The sequence below is a fragment of the Amphiura filiformis genome, chromosome 4 (assembly GCF_039555335.1).
Source record: "Amphiura filiformis chromosome 4, Afil_fr2py, whole genome shotgun sequence".
In the NCBI taxonomy this organism is placed as follows: Eukaryota; Metazoa; Echinodermata; class Ophiuroidea; order Amphilepidida; family Amphiuridae; genus Amphiura; species Amphiura filiformis.
In genome coordinates, this window is record NC_092631.1 from 22,711,787 (window position 1) to 22,727,147 (window position 15,361).

The following is a 15,361-nucleotide window of genomic DNA, read 5'->3' on the forward strand; positions in this document are numbered from 1 at the left end:
GAGACGACAGGTAAACAGGTAAAATTTATATAGGCATAGGCCCTATTTTACTTATTACCGTATAATATATTTAAAGTAAGAAAACTTTGATGGGCTTTCTGTAGTATGGAAAGTCTATCTATCTTTCTTGTTTCTTCTGTCAGTCAGTGACTCCATGCTTAAGTCCTTCATATTCTCCAGGTTCGATCCCAGGGATCAAACCTGAAGATAAATGTAATTTTTGTCTTCCTTATTCTCCAGGTTCGATCCCAGGACCAATCCTATATGGTGCTTTAATCGACACATCATGCATTCTCTGGCAAACCATCTGTGATACCCGAGGATCTTGTTGGGTCTACGATATAGAACAATTCCGTCACGTATTTGGTATTACCACAACACTAATCCTAGCAGTGCAGTTTGCTTTCTTTGTTTTAATCTGGATATTTTTGAAGTTTTCTGATGATGCTAGCAGCAATACACAGAGGGGACATGTAGAGGCAGTACCTGCGGCCACCGAAGGCAAGCCCATACCAGATTGATTGAGACGATAGTATGTTAACTACTGTAGAAATCCGTCTACAAGCATATATGCATCTAAATGAGGGTTTTGTTTAGAAAAGGGTAAAAACGCAGACACCATCCACAAAAACATTATAATAGATTGGTTTTAAAATAATACATGTTTGTACAGCCACCTGTATCAATAATACAGTTGCTCAAACTCCAAATAATGTTTTTGTGTGCGAGGATGTCTGCCTTTCATTTCTAATTCTTTTGTCGAAAAACCTTCATTTAGAGGCATTATATGCTTGTAGACGGAATTCTACGGTATGGTATTTTACGGTGTTGTAGAATTGTTTCTAGTAACATGATGCCAATTGTAGTGGAAGTGACAGGAGGACCTAAATACTGTAGGACTGTAATGGACGCAGTCTTCTTTCAGAAATTTGTTTGATTTGATTTCATTTCACTTTGTTTGAGATGCAAGCACCTGGTTAGGAAATGAGGCACTTGTTTTATCAAAATCTTTTCGATGTACTTGAAAGACTGACCTCCTTTCAATGGGCTATGACATTTAAAATCCACACTACCCCTGTAGAAAATATTGGAAATATCTTCCACAGGGGGAGTATGACTTTCAGATGGAATGAGCACATTAGGCAGCTCCATTTGAATTTCATACATTCCCTGAGAAAGATTCAACCTGAATCTCCACAAAGGGATAATGAGTTTCAAATGGAGTTGCTAATGTGTTAATTCCATCTAAAATTCATACTCCCCCTGTGGAAGATATTTCCAAAATCTTCCACAGGGGTAGCATGGATTTTAAATGGAATAGCCCAATTAAGATCATGTCTCTTGGTTGTCCACTGTGCCTATATCAACAAAACTCGTTAGTCTGCCATCTAATTTAGTATTTGACTATCAGAACACATTATCATTGGCTAATGGCAGAAACTAATGTCCCCAACAATTTTTTGTTTGTTTCTTATTCTAAAAAATACAGATATTAAGAAACTCCACTTTAATCACTCAATGTTTTATGCAAGTGACATGGGAAAGAAGTTCCGATGACTTTGAACCAAATCGATGTCCTACCGTTTCTTTCATATTGAAAGGATAATTGGTCACTTTTCACAATAATTGTTCAAATAATGCATTATCAACTTGAATGAACATTATTTTGCCGGGATTTTAAGGGATCTAAAATGAGCGTTTATTGCGTTTCGACAGTATTTTTTGTGGGACATGAGAGCACCTCAGACCTATCGAATTGCATTCTGAATACTGAAGCATGTCTTTCTGATATCAAATAATTTTCATTTTTTGAAAATCACAATATAATACAAATTTTATGACAAATTATAAAAATTTGATATTTTTCAAATTTTTGATATATAACAGTCCTCGAAGTAAATTATATAAATCTAATGATATATTCTTAAAGTGTATGTAGCAGGGAGGAAAAGCCGACGGTCAATTGAAAATTTTGACCTTTCATATTGAAGATATGGATTTTTTCCCAAAAAGACCTAATTTTTTTTAGTGTTTTGGGAAAAAAATCCATATCTTCAATAATGAAAGGTCAAAATTTTCAATTGATCGTCGGCTTTTCATCCCACCTACATACACTTTAAGTGTAAATCATCAGATTTATAAAGTTTACTTCAAGTACTGTTAAATATCAAAAATATCAATTTTAATGATTTGCCATAAAATGTGTATTAAATTGCGAATTTCAAAAAATCAAAATTATTTGATATCAGAATGACATTCTTCATATTCAGAATGCAATTCGATATGTCTGATGTGCTCTAATGTCCCAAAATAAATACTGTCCAAACGTTCATACCCCAGCCCTTAAGGCAAATCAGTAAAATACTTGTTTTTCTTTCCTTTAAACCTCCAGTGACAAATCTACTTTGAAAAGAAGTTCAAGACATATCAAGCAAAACTTTGGGAGTGAATACAAGCGGATATCAGCTTAGCACAACATTATTTATATATTGCAAGCATCACTGTGACTTCTGCATACTGACAATTAGCATATCACTAGAAACCGTCCCTATTCAACTTGTCAAGTGCCATACTCTATTATTTATTTCAATTTTAGTTACTGCTTTAGCAGAAGGGTACACAAGTAGCTAATATTAAGGGCTCCTCCTCGAATAAACTGGGACAGCTTGAAGTAAACACACTACTCTTCGAAACCGACTGGGGTATGTACAGACCGACTTTCTATGCACATGACCGACATCTTAACATCCCCTCCGAAGGAAGGAGTTCTCTGTTTCCTTTACACAATTCTAAATGAGACATGGGGAAGAGTGGAAGTCTGAATTGGATGTACTCAAGACAAATTCAGTGAGCAAACCAGTGATGTAATTCTAAAATACAGGAAAACACAGTACGGCACCAGAACCAAATTTGTTTGAGCTTTGGATTGACCGTTGATGCCGCTTCGCTTCGATGCTTGCTATTAGTGAACTATCAACTATTATATACCTCATATATAGATTCCTGTCATCTGATTGGTTGAAAGTGCAGTCATTGAATTAACTATGCCCATAAAATGAACTATGGACCGGTCCATGGAAATGAACTATGGACCGGTCACGTGCGTCACAATCAAACTGCGCGTTTTTTCCCAGCGTAAAATGATATTACGCACGCGTTAATGTTTTCACGCGCTATAATTACGCAGAAATCGCAGATTGTAATATGTGTGCCGTTCGCATTTCTAAAACTATTAATTTCTCTTCCCAAAATCGATGCTTTTAACCAAACAGATGACAAGAATCTTAAGATTTGGTATATAAAACAAATATTGACTGCTTTTTATTCGGGTCATGGTTAAAATTATAGGCCCGCGGTGCTCTCAAAACCATGACTATGCCCCTCGGCTACGCCTCGGGCATAGTCATGGTTTTGAGATCACCGCGGGCCTATAATTTTAACCATGCCCCTCATAGCAGTCAATATTTGTATAATATATAAAAATTACTGGTAAATTTGTATTGGTCATTATCATTACATGCACAGATTCATATGTAATCACAATTAACACTAGTCAATTGATTTTATAAATAATAAAGATCAATCAAGCATCATGGCTGATCGAAAGATCAAACTAATTTGGTTCTATTGCCTTAATCAATATCTGGTATCCCTTTCGTTTGCATCTTTTGAACAATGGCATAATAACAATCCCTGATATAGACGAATCCAATTTCACGCATTCCTATACCTTAATGGCTGCCAAAGTGTCCCTGTCGGCTCAATCTTACCTAAAATGTAACATAATGCGGCCTTGGAGGGTATTTTAAACTGCATTCTATCACCTGTGTTACACATAGACAAAAGAATGATGACATGACAGTTTACAACACAAAAGAATCTACCATCGATTTTAAAGCGGCTTTTTGGTGTTATGGGACCCAAAGATGGCCGACCAAATCCTGACCATGACTTGGCTCGTTGGATTCGTCTATACACTGCATAGTATGATGGTGATGCTCAAAAACTATTCACAATTATGCAAATAAGAAACTTGTAATATTTTAGTTCAATATTTATTATAAATCCATAATGTTACTATATTCATATGTACAGTAAAATTAATTCATACAGTACAATTCATTTGATATAACAATGGGATTCTCGACATATCGACTGCTCAGTGCCAGAAATGGGTAAGTGCAATTATAGCTGCTATGTGTAGATGAGTACAATATACTGTGTGTAAATTGTCAAATGTTCACAGAGCATCTATTGCACTTACCCACTTCTGGCTCTGAGCAGTCCATATTCATGAAATATTCAGATCAACTAATGCATAGAAACATTACGAGGACGGAAATATTTGACGGACGGTAAAAATGGACGGATGTCTGATAAAGGCACCATTTCATACTGTAAGTTCACTTAAATAACTACTTTTTATATCTGAATGAGCTATTGTCATTACAGCATCTATTTGAATAAACATTTGTACATGAATCTGACTGTACACAAGTATTTACAGCTTTGGACATATTTTTTTCTTTGCACATCAGTTACAGAATATTGTCTAAAATAGGTGGTTTTTTTTATACTTTTATATAAGTATGCATCAATACAATATATTTTGTAAACATTTCAATTAGACTATACTTTTGTAACATTTCAAAATGTTCATTGTTTTGTTAGGAATTCCAATGCATTTTCCAAAACGTTAACAATTTTACAACACACATAATGAGGAAATTATTTTTAAAATTGTATTCCATACAGTTGAGAGATGGAATCTGGCACTAAATGGAATTATCATCATGTAAGCATACTCAACAGTTAGCCTAGTATCAAGACAGGGATTACAAATCCCTCAATAAAGTCTTAACAATAGGCTAATTTTGTGTAGGCTTACATCAAGATAAGAATAGACAAACTTTTTTAACGAATTGCACCTCATGTAATTAAGTGTTAATTGTCCATACCAAATTCTACACCAACGTCAATACCAAATTCTACACCACACTTGCTCTGGATATTGAGTCGTGTTTCTGCAGACCCCAGAGGTATGGTGCTGCCCAGCTACTTTGTAGCTACTCTACAGTACCTGTACAGTACCAATCCAATCCAAGTGTTTGTACTGTACATGTGATTCCAATGTGTGTACTCACACAGGTACTGAAGAGTAACAATGTAGTTGGGCAGCAGTGTACCTCTGGGGTGGCAGCAATAGGAATCTGGTTGTGTATTTCTGCATAACCTGGCTCAAATGAATTCAATGTAGCTACAGGTAAATTAAGTAATTCTTGGCCAATCTTGAATATTATGAATGATAGTGGCACTGTGATAAATGCACACACAGATATCGCAGTACAGAAGAAAGCATACACATGCCTTACATTGCGTACACACTTAGTATGCTACATGGATGCAACATGCATGTTTCAGCTTGGCCAAGAATTACTTAATTTACCTGTGGTCAAAAATTTTTCTTAATGCACCCACCATGCAGTTCCACTTGAGTGAGGGGGTGTTGAGGTATCAACACACACAATGTCTATGGGGTGAAACCTAACACCCCTGTCACTCAAGTGGAACTGGTGTGTGTATCCAGTAAATATATACTCTACACACCCACCACTTCCATTTGAGTGAGAGGGGTGTTGAGGTATCAACACACACAATGTCTATGGGGTGAAACCTAAAACCCCTCTCAATCAAATGGAACTGGCGGGTGTATTGAATAGATCCCATGTCACAAAAATAGTCTTGTCAAATTCTTTGCCATAACCTTCACAAAGTCATCATATTACTGAGCCAATGCAACATTTCTTGCATGTGAGATGTGGTGTCACAGTTGGTATTTTTGCAGAAAAAGAAAAAGAGCTATCTCACAACAGAAAGAGTTGGTGGAGAAGTACTGAAACTGCAACCCCTGGCATGGTTTTATCTCTGTAAATAAACAAATACAAAATAGAATTTTTGGATTGGATCTACATACTCCAAAAATATGGAAAAGAAGTGCTAATTTATCATTGTAAAATAGAATTATTTGTGATAATTATAGAAATGTTGGCAAATTTAATGTAGATTCAACTTAAACAAAAATCATTTCCAAGTCCAGACCATTAAAAACAGTTATGGGTCTTTTTGTGTCAAATTTTGTTTTTGAAGCCCCATTTGCACATGCCCACCAAAAACAAAATAACTGTGTGGGCCTTCTTTCAAAACCCTGGATGCAAGGATGAGGATGAAAGCTTCAACTCTGGGGCTGAAAGGCTTTAATATGGCTGATTTTGCAAGAAACCAACTCACAAGTGTTACTTCTGGTATCAATAGTAGTTGTCGTTCTTAATTGTTGTATTTTTTTATCAAAAAGTCAACCACATCTGGCCTGTTTGGCCTTTAGTCAGTTCCGCCATGCCAAATTGATTATTACTGCATTTAAATATTATACATTTGTTTATCATGTTGTTGGCATGGAATGAATGAATGGGTGGACGGACTGGGGTTGAGGGTTGACGCCCCGAAACCATTTGTTGTTGGTATGGATCAGCACATTACAAGCCATATTATGTAGATGGAAAAACAGTGGCAAGATTGACGGAATTTAATGTCATCGCGTATCAGGAACTACCGGTCGCGTACGGCGCGCTTGAATGCGCCCTATACGCATTATTGAGGACGCTTGGGCTGGCGACGCGTTTGTTAGCACCCCGGCGACCCCCCCGCGTTGGCGTTAGCACCGATATGGCAGCTCCCATACATGTGATTCGCGGGATTTTATTCCGAGGCTCTGTTGCGTGCAAATTTGGCTGGTCCGTTTTTACAGTGGGGGACCTGATGTCTCCTTTATTATTTGCGATGGCGAATCTGGTGAAACATATTTATTACCGTATTCGTTCCATTAACCGCCCAGGGCGCTTAACAAAGTCATTTTTGGTGGGCGCTTATTTTTTACATTGTTTAGGCCTACAATACGTAAAAAAGGGGCAAAATATTCATCCATCATCATCAGTTTATGTTTCCAACCATGTTTCAGATTTACCCGGTAGTTCAATCATAAACTAATAAACTAATTATCACAATTTGCTTGTTGTAAAGTAACTGGGTGGGTGGGCGCTTATAGGGGCATGGGCGGTTAATGGTATGAATACGGACCATTATGTCAATATCTTACCTCTGCTTCTTCTTTCTCCCCATTAGCGTCATCAGTCTTTTCAGCTTCCTCTATGATAATATTCTGCAAAAGAGAAATATATTACAATATAAAATAGCCATTTTTGTAGTTCCAGATTTCAGACTAGGGTAAATACTTAATTGAGGGATTATATGGAACAATGCTTAAAATCCCACAATGAAGTTTTTACATTTGACTAGTTTTGGTGATTTCTTACACATAGAAGTAACCCAAAGTTGCATGCAAAACCTTGTAACATACCGTTATTAAGGTCTGACAATTATTTTTTTGTAAAATATTTGCAAAAACAGATTTTACAGTAACATTTTGACATGTTAAAAAGGTTTTTGTAATGTTTTTTCAAACAAAACATTTGACCTATATATATCCCGACATTTAAATATTACTAAATATTTTAACAGAAACCAAAAAAAAGCCCCAAAATGTTTCAAAAACATTTTTGTGCTTTCTGGGGTATATCACATTTTATGCAAGAGCTCTTCATTTCTTTCTTCAAAGTATTATGGCGTTAAACGCCAAAAAGAGGAAACACAACAGTATCAAAAATGTTCCAATTTGTCACCTCCTTTGCCAGATATTACACTAATAAAGGTCTCAATGTGAGTGGGCAAGCCCTCTATCAGTCAGAATTGTTATTGATCGTAAAATTGGTTGTATCCCTTTCAAAATTACTACAATGATTTAGGTAAAAAGTCATTGTGTACTCACATCTTCTGCTTGTTTGTTGTCTTCTTCAGCCTTCATCTTCTCCTTCTGTTTATCTCTCTTCTTCTTATCAGCATTAATCATTGAGAAGAAATCTTCCTCTGCCTTAGCAACCAGATCTTCTTCTTCAAAATCACCAGCGTTCTCATCATCCTTAAAGCAGAAAAAAGCAACATGTTAGAGTGATGATAGATATTTATTATAATTAGTCAATAGAACCATGTTACACAGGGGAAAGAAGAATTACGCATCGCACACTAGCACATTTAAACATGAATTTACAAATGGAAACATAACATGCATAGGCAGATATACCAGAGAAAAAACTCCGACATACCTGCCTGTGCGGGACTTGAACCCCAGACCTCTCGCTTGTCGGGCGAGCGCTCTTACCACTGAGCTACACAGACTGTCCCTGATAAACAGGACTCAAGTCTGGCACTTGTGGATATGAGCAGTTTTACTAACCATGTTAGTTTGATCTTTCCATGACCCATTGATGCTTGGTCGATCCTTATTATTTACGAAATCAATTAACTGTAATAACATACAAATGTTTGCATGTAATGATATTGACCAATTCAAATTTACCATGATTAATTAAATGATAGTTAATTGATAACAAGCATCGAAGCAGCACTTACGGTTGATCCAAAGATCGAATAAATTTGGTTCTGGTGCCTTAGTCAGAAATGACAATATTTCACAACAATAAAAACAACTAAAGCACCATTCATAGAACAAGACATCCTTCCTTAAATACCAAGCAGGACACAAGCCATTTTTAAGAGGCATTCATTCCACTCACCAATCTTCATCTTAATGCATTCAAGCAGCAAATGTTCAAACCCAATTACACAGTAATCTGGAAGTCCTTCCACTGTTCCCACCATTTTCAGGTTTAGATATATCTGAATATAGGGAGCATGGTGGCCGAGCGGAACGGGCTACGACTCATAATCGGAAGGTTGCGGGTTCAAGCCCCGTCGACGCCATCGTGTTGTGCCCTTGAGTAAGGCACTTTATCTTGATTACTCCTCTCCACCCAGGTGTGAAATGGGGAGCTGTTATGAATACTGTCCATTGAGCGCCGCCCAAAGGTATGAGCATGCCTTGGGCATTGTATGGCAGCTGACATATTCTAACGACGGCGGAATAAATGTAAAGCGCTTTGGTACATGTTCACATGTGAAAGGCGCTGTATAAATACCAACATTTATTTTTTTATTTTGAATAAACATCTTCAACTTGTTGTTCATTTTAATTAATTATTAACAGTAGGATTGGAACATTCCCAATACACAATTCTTTCACTAAATTACATTACCCTAGCTATAATATCCGGCAAAGTCCTTCAGCAGTGCCTCATCACTCTTCCTGATGATCGCGTACAAAGTACTGGATAACACGATGCTACATGGATTGTTCTGCCAATGAGATGCCGATGTCATGACATGTTTCAATTAGCTAATCAGAACACCACTTTTGTGTTTACGCTGTAAACAGTGCCAAATCGGCAGACGGCTGAAGAACCTTGCCAAAAACTATAGCAATAACTGAATTAAATATTCAATATTATTTCTTTGTTTACCTCTCCCTGTGCACTCTGACCAGCCCTCTTCAGTCTCAGCTCTCTCTGTCTTGACTCCAAGATCTTCTCTCTTTTCGTCTCTCTCTCAAACATTGCTGTGACAAGCGCCTTCTCATTTCTCTGCATGGTACAAAGGCTATTGGAGAGTTCTAGCAGTGTTGTTGTGCCTGTGTGTGAGCCTGCTGCTATCAATCTGCCTTGATCCTGCACTCTTAGACAATGTAGAGCTTCATCACATACCTATAATAATAAATTTTAATTATAATAACAGTACATTAATAAGCAACTGTGAGGTTCCGCGAATAATGAGTATAATAAATAACCCTCCCCAACTGAGTTAAAACTTCTCTAGTCCATATGCAAGAATTATAATGTTCCAGCAGGCATGATATATCACTATCAATTTGACATTCAAATACATCCTTTCGTCATGCTGCAAGACTCAACAACCATGATATATGACCCAGTAACCTGCTGCATTAGATACCAGTTTTAAGTATGTTGTGCAATAAAAAAACCATTAAGGTAGTAAGTCTTACAACTGTTTCGCATCTAAATCACACTGGTCTATTCCAGTTAAAATCCATACGCCCCCGTATGGAAGACACATCCTTAATCTCCCACACAGGGGTGTAGATTTCAAGTGGAGTCACCCATGCAGGTAACCCCATTTTAAAAATCACACTCCCTGTGTGGAAGATCCATACACACCTCTTCCATAGGGAGTATAAGGATTTCAAATGGAACAGCCCATTGTTGCTACCAGGGTTCGCGCCAGATCGCGTCCATGACGCTTTTTTTGAGCGCCGGACGCATTAATTTTGAAATTATCAAACCTTCTGCGTCCGACCGCACGCAATAAATTTCAATGTCAGTCTTCAGAATGCAAGAAAGATCCCTGAAATTCGCCAATTGATCATCAAACTAAATACAGTATTCTCTGTTATATGCAAATTATATTATGCAAATTACGTGAGTTCGTGGATATCATACTCCAAAATTAATGCCAGACAACTATGACGTCATAGAAGTAGCAATGTTTATATGGGTGTATAGTTCAGTGGTGAGATGAAAATATCGTGTATCCTGCCCTGCGTGACAATCTTCCAAATTATACAAGATTTTCAGGATTTCATAGATTCCTCACATTATTTTAATGCTTCTAGTAAATTTGTGAGTTTCCTCTACTCAAAGATGTAGAACTTCTCTTGATTACTGAAGCAAAATTTGTGTTAGAAAGGACACATGAATAATCAGCTTAAGAAGTTAGGGTGCGAATTTTGAACCACATTCGCCTGCAACACTGCAATTGCATAACGTTGCCTCTACCGGCGCAGATAGTAAAGTTTGACTGTTTCACATCATCTAGTAAATTCAGTCCTTCCAAATGACAAAATTACCCTGTAATAAGCTTTAAATGTTACAATTTTCCATGCATGGGTGGCCATGTGGTAATTATTGTCGCAAAATTCTTCAAAACATGATCAGTCACAAAATATCTCCTTGTTTCTTCAATTCTTTATTGTTCGTCTTCAGTACGGTACTCTTAATGTGTTCATATATCACATTACCCAAAAAATTCCGAACAAACTTTGGGACCCCGAAAAAATTACCCCGGACCCCGAAATGTTTGAAATTGGGGGTTTCCAATGGACCCCGTAAATTTTGACCCAGCGCTAACCCTGGTTGCTACAGAAGTCTACCACAAAGCACTAAGACTCACCTGTAAACTAAGTGTAGGATCGTTTTGTTTGAAGAGATAATCCCATACATCTAATGTACCATCCATCTTGGTTGTGAAGAATACCGACGGTCTGATAGGACTCCAACAACCATCTGTCATGTATGACATGTGATACCTATACAAATAATAGCAACAAAAAAATGTTAAGGGCTATATGTGTAAGTTTGACTCTCAGACTATTTTTTTTTCTTTCCTGATCAATAAGTAATCATGCATACATCATTCATAACCTCCGTGTATCACACCACAAGATATATGCACACACACGAGGAGGTTATTGATATCTATCAATGACGGATGACCTCCATGTGTGACGTAGCGATGGAATACGCGGTACCACTTTTACTTGTTCGTATCCTATGTGGCCGCCCTACCATAATGTACATTGCGCGACCTCGTGCTGCTGTAATTGGTCATTGCATTGGCAGACCTGCCAACCCACCAAAGTCAGAAAGAGGGACATTGAGACCAAATCCTTGGACATGTACACAAACCAGGTACCGACAAATTCAAAGAGTTGAGGTGTGCAATACTTTCAGAATTCAGAGAAGGTTTTGCAGGTCTGAATTTACACAATAGACTAAAGAGAATGCTATAGCAAAATTTTAAAGTGAAATTTGCATCATTTTCTGCTGTTCTTACATTTTTATGGCTGTTTAAACTATGTGAATCTTTTAAAAGGAATAACTGTGCTTCTTATTTCAACAGTAATTTAAAAAATATGTTCCACATATAGCAGATCAACTTACTTTGTCCACATAATGGATGATTCCCTGATGTCTTCTGACCAAATCTAATACAAAAAAAAAATATAAGAACAAATATTGTCACATATTTTTACTGCTTTTATAAATTATGAGGAAGAACAAGAAAGTGAGTTGAAACAACATTTATAAACATCTTTTAACCCCATGAGAACTACCTGCCGATTGGCCAAAACGAAGTTTTCATTATCAATTGGCCCAATCAGCAACATTGTTAGAATAATTTCATCACACACACAAAAAAGGGTGAATTATTTGCAACGCTCCATTCTGATTGGAGATTAAAGTGAAAATATCATGTAATTAACCAATCGGAGGCAATGTTAGATCAGCAGGTAGTGCTGAGGGGGTTAAAAAGCATGGAATGTTAGAAACTCAAATCTATACCTGGTGTTTGATTGGGCAGTAATCAATGAAAAAAATCCTCATACGTAACAATTTTCAGAGGAATGTTCTGCACACAGTAAATACTGGCATCCACTTAAATTGATTAGATAAAACTCGGAATGCTTCATCTGACCTCATCTGTCACTCAAATTTTTGACCTAATAAATCACTGGATCTGGGTCCCCATATGCAGGGCATCCTTTGAGTACAGAAACTTGCCACGCCCCTCAAGGGTGATGTCAGGCGCAACAATCCTGAGTTTATTGCTGCCAGCGACTATAGGCAGTAAACAAGATTTTTACTCATATACAGATTATGACAAGTTTTAAGAGATGCAATAAATTAACAACAGCAAAGCATAAGAAAATGTATTTTCTTGGATTTGCCAAAAACATTAATTTTCTGCTGAAGAATTTTTCTACTAATGACTTTAGCACTCATATATTCTTGAAATGCCTTTACAAAATTTGATAACATCACACACTTACCCTAGCTGTCCAATCTCCCACCGTGAGGAAGTTCTTAGGGAAGAATGGATTTCTCTGCAGTGAATACACAGGACCTATGTGTTCCTTGTAGATAGCAACGATCTTCTCGGGCGGTGTCTTTGCTTTACGATTACATGAGATGATGGTACCTTGTTCTGTGCCCACCATGAACTTTGTTGGCTGTGGAGAAAGGTATACACAAAAAAATACATTCATCAGAAAGGGTTTTTTAAAAGAATATCAAGGGGTACCTTGTTTACCAATGAATGCTATAAATCAAGGAAGGCATTTTTTAAAACTTCACATATGCTGATTAAGGATTTGCTGAATATTTCTAAAACTGTTGTTAGTCTATAATTTGCATCAATGAACTGCATTATGAGTCAAAATTTTAAAAGAATATGTCACTAAATTTGGTTGTTGTTTCCTAATACATTAAAGACTCATCCTTCTTGTGGATTCATTTCACTTCTAATTAAACATACAAATAAAAATCTGATGATTAATTCTGTCACAGAATACCCACAGCCTGAAAATAGGTATGAAGTATATCGTCGGCAGAGTGCAAAACTATCGTAAATGCAGTGGAATGCAATAGCTGCCATTTGCAACATTTCAATGTACTTACTTTTAACCAATAACATTAGAAAAAACACCCAACTACATGTAACGGTGATATCTTGGGGTTAGCTTAGTAGCCATCAGGAAAGTATACAGAACATCAACATTTTACAATGAGCATGATGAGGAGATTGTGCTGCAAACCATAGGTGTTTTACAGAAGGCAGCTATTACATTCTACTGCACTTACGATAGTGTTGCACGATATAAAACTCAGATAGTCATTGAACTTTACCCTCTGTCCTATCATCTTAAGACCAACACCTGACTTTTATACAACTTTAGACACAATAAGTTGTTGACTTACAATGGTAGGTTCATACTCGAGTGCAATAACTCCATGTGCATTCTCCATCTTGCCCTTCTTGGTAGGATCCATCACCAATTTCTCTGTTGGTTCTCCTAGTTTCCTTGTGTCCCACCAAAGAACCTTTTAATACAAAATAAAAACAGAAATATTACAGCATTGAACAGCATTTATGAACACTATAGTTGTCTGTCTATGGCATTCATAGAATTTGTAACCTTATAAATATCGAATATTGTATTTATAAGCTATAGACTTGTCTGTAACTATCAAATGGGTGCCACAACTGTACACGCTTTGCGTTTCTGTGGCATCGACATCTCTCATACCACATTATTAAATTGTAATATTAATATTGGTATCTCAATTGTAAATTATTTGGCATTGCATTGTTACTAATTTATAACAAAATGTTTTTTTCTATATCATGTTATTTATATGTATGTGTGTTGAGATGAAAATAAAACTGAACTGAACTGAACTGAACAAAAAACAATTCATTGTTTAAATCATAAGTTTGGATGCCCGATCTCTAGCCTAGTCTAGATCCATGCAGCATCTGAGCATGGTATAATCAATATGATGGGGCTCCCTACTCTTGCATCCCTGGTGCTATTAACACAAAGCATGTGTAGTTTAAAAAATTTGCTCCATCATTACCAGGTGATTTTACTGCCTTTGTAATTTGCACAACATACATTGAAAATGCTAAAATGTTGTGTTCTACTTTCATGCATGTAAAGACTGCTAACAACCCTTGTTCAAAATTTGTTTTTCAACAGCTTAAAATGGTTGAATCAATTTTTTGCAAAATATTAATCTGTCTACCAGTGTTCTTTAGATTGATAGCGCACAAACGTTTTGTTGTTTTCATTTCTTAGAAATGATTCAATGTTGGTAAAAAATACAATTTTATTGAGGAGGGCAATTTTATCCTGCCAAATTTTCTTTTCTTTTACAGTTTACAAAAAAAACACCAAAAAAACAAACAAATAACAATTATGCACTAACAAGATTCCGTCCCAAAGACTTTCAATTGTGACACGATCTGGTCCATGGGGGCCAAAGGCGGCACATTTGAAACTGAGATAAAGGCAAAAATATGGACTATAAAATACATAAGAAAATTGACATCAAAAAACTTCGTAACTTTAGAACCATGTATGCTCGACCTTTGGTATTTTCAGTAAATGATAGCCTATTGTATGCGTAATGTAATAATTACAGTAACTCAATTTTCAAAAATGCCTCCTTTGGCCCCCATGGGCCAGATCGTGTCACAATTGAGTACATGAATACAAAACCCACCCAAGTCCATAGTTTGGCCAAATTGAGTTAAGCATGGGAAATTGTTGCTTATACATAGGCCTATCATGCATCTATACTATTAAAGAGGAACTTGCCGATAATCGGTACTGATCGATACTTTGAAGAGTACGCGGATTACGCACAGGTCATAGCAACTTCCCGACGCGCTAATGGTAACAAAATTTCCGGTTTCATCTAAGACGGAATTGCTATACGCGGATTACGCACAGGTCATAGCAACTTCCCGACGCGCTAATGGTAACAAAATTTCC

At 36.7% G+C, this 15,361-nt stretch overlaps 2 protein-coding genes across 2 annotated transcripts in view; one reads left to right on the forward strand and one right to left on the reverse strand.

The window, feature by feature from the left end:
* LOC140150705 (solute carrier organic anion transporter family member 5A1-like) overlaps positions 1–2,980 on the forward strand; it is a 43,062-nt gene extending 40,082 nt beyond the window's left edge. Inside the window, exons 10-11 of the mRNA XM_072172791.1 lie at positions 241–532; positions 2,393–2,980. Of these exons, the coding sequence (XP_072028892.1) occupies positions 241–521 (281 nt within the window). The 3' untranslated portion in view covers positions 522–532; positions 2,393–2,980. The remainder of the gene's footprint in view (positions 1–240; positions 533–2,392) is intronic.
* A 1,059-nt stretch (positions 2,981–4,039) lies between these two features.
* The window catches only part of LOC140150706 (dynein intermediate chain 3, ciliary-like), a 49,915-nt gene continuing 38,593 nt past the window's right edge, over positions 4,040–15,361 (reverse strand). The window contains exons 8-15 of the mRNA XM_072172793.1: positions 13,782–13,904; positions 12,854–13,033; positions 11,964–12,007; positions 11,194–11,329; positions 9,471–9,710; positions 7,883–8,032; positions 7,154–7,216; positions 4,040–5,925 (exon numbers count right to left, since the gene is read on the reverse strand). Coding sequence (XP_072028894.1) covers positions 5,920–5,925; positions 7,154–7,216; positions 7,883–8,032; positions 9,471–9,710; positions 11,194–11,329; positions 11,964–12,007; positions 12,854–13,033; positions 13,782–13,904 — 942 coding nt within the window. The 3' untranslated portion in view covers positions 4,040–5,919. The remainder of the gene's footprint in view (positions 5,926–7,153; positions 7,217–7,882; positions 8,033–9,470; positions 9,711–11,193; positions 11,330–11,963; positions 12,008–12,853; positions 13,034–13,781; positions 13,905–15,361) is intronic.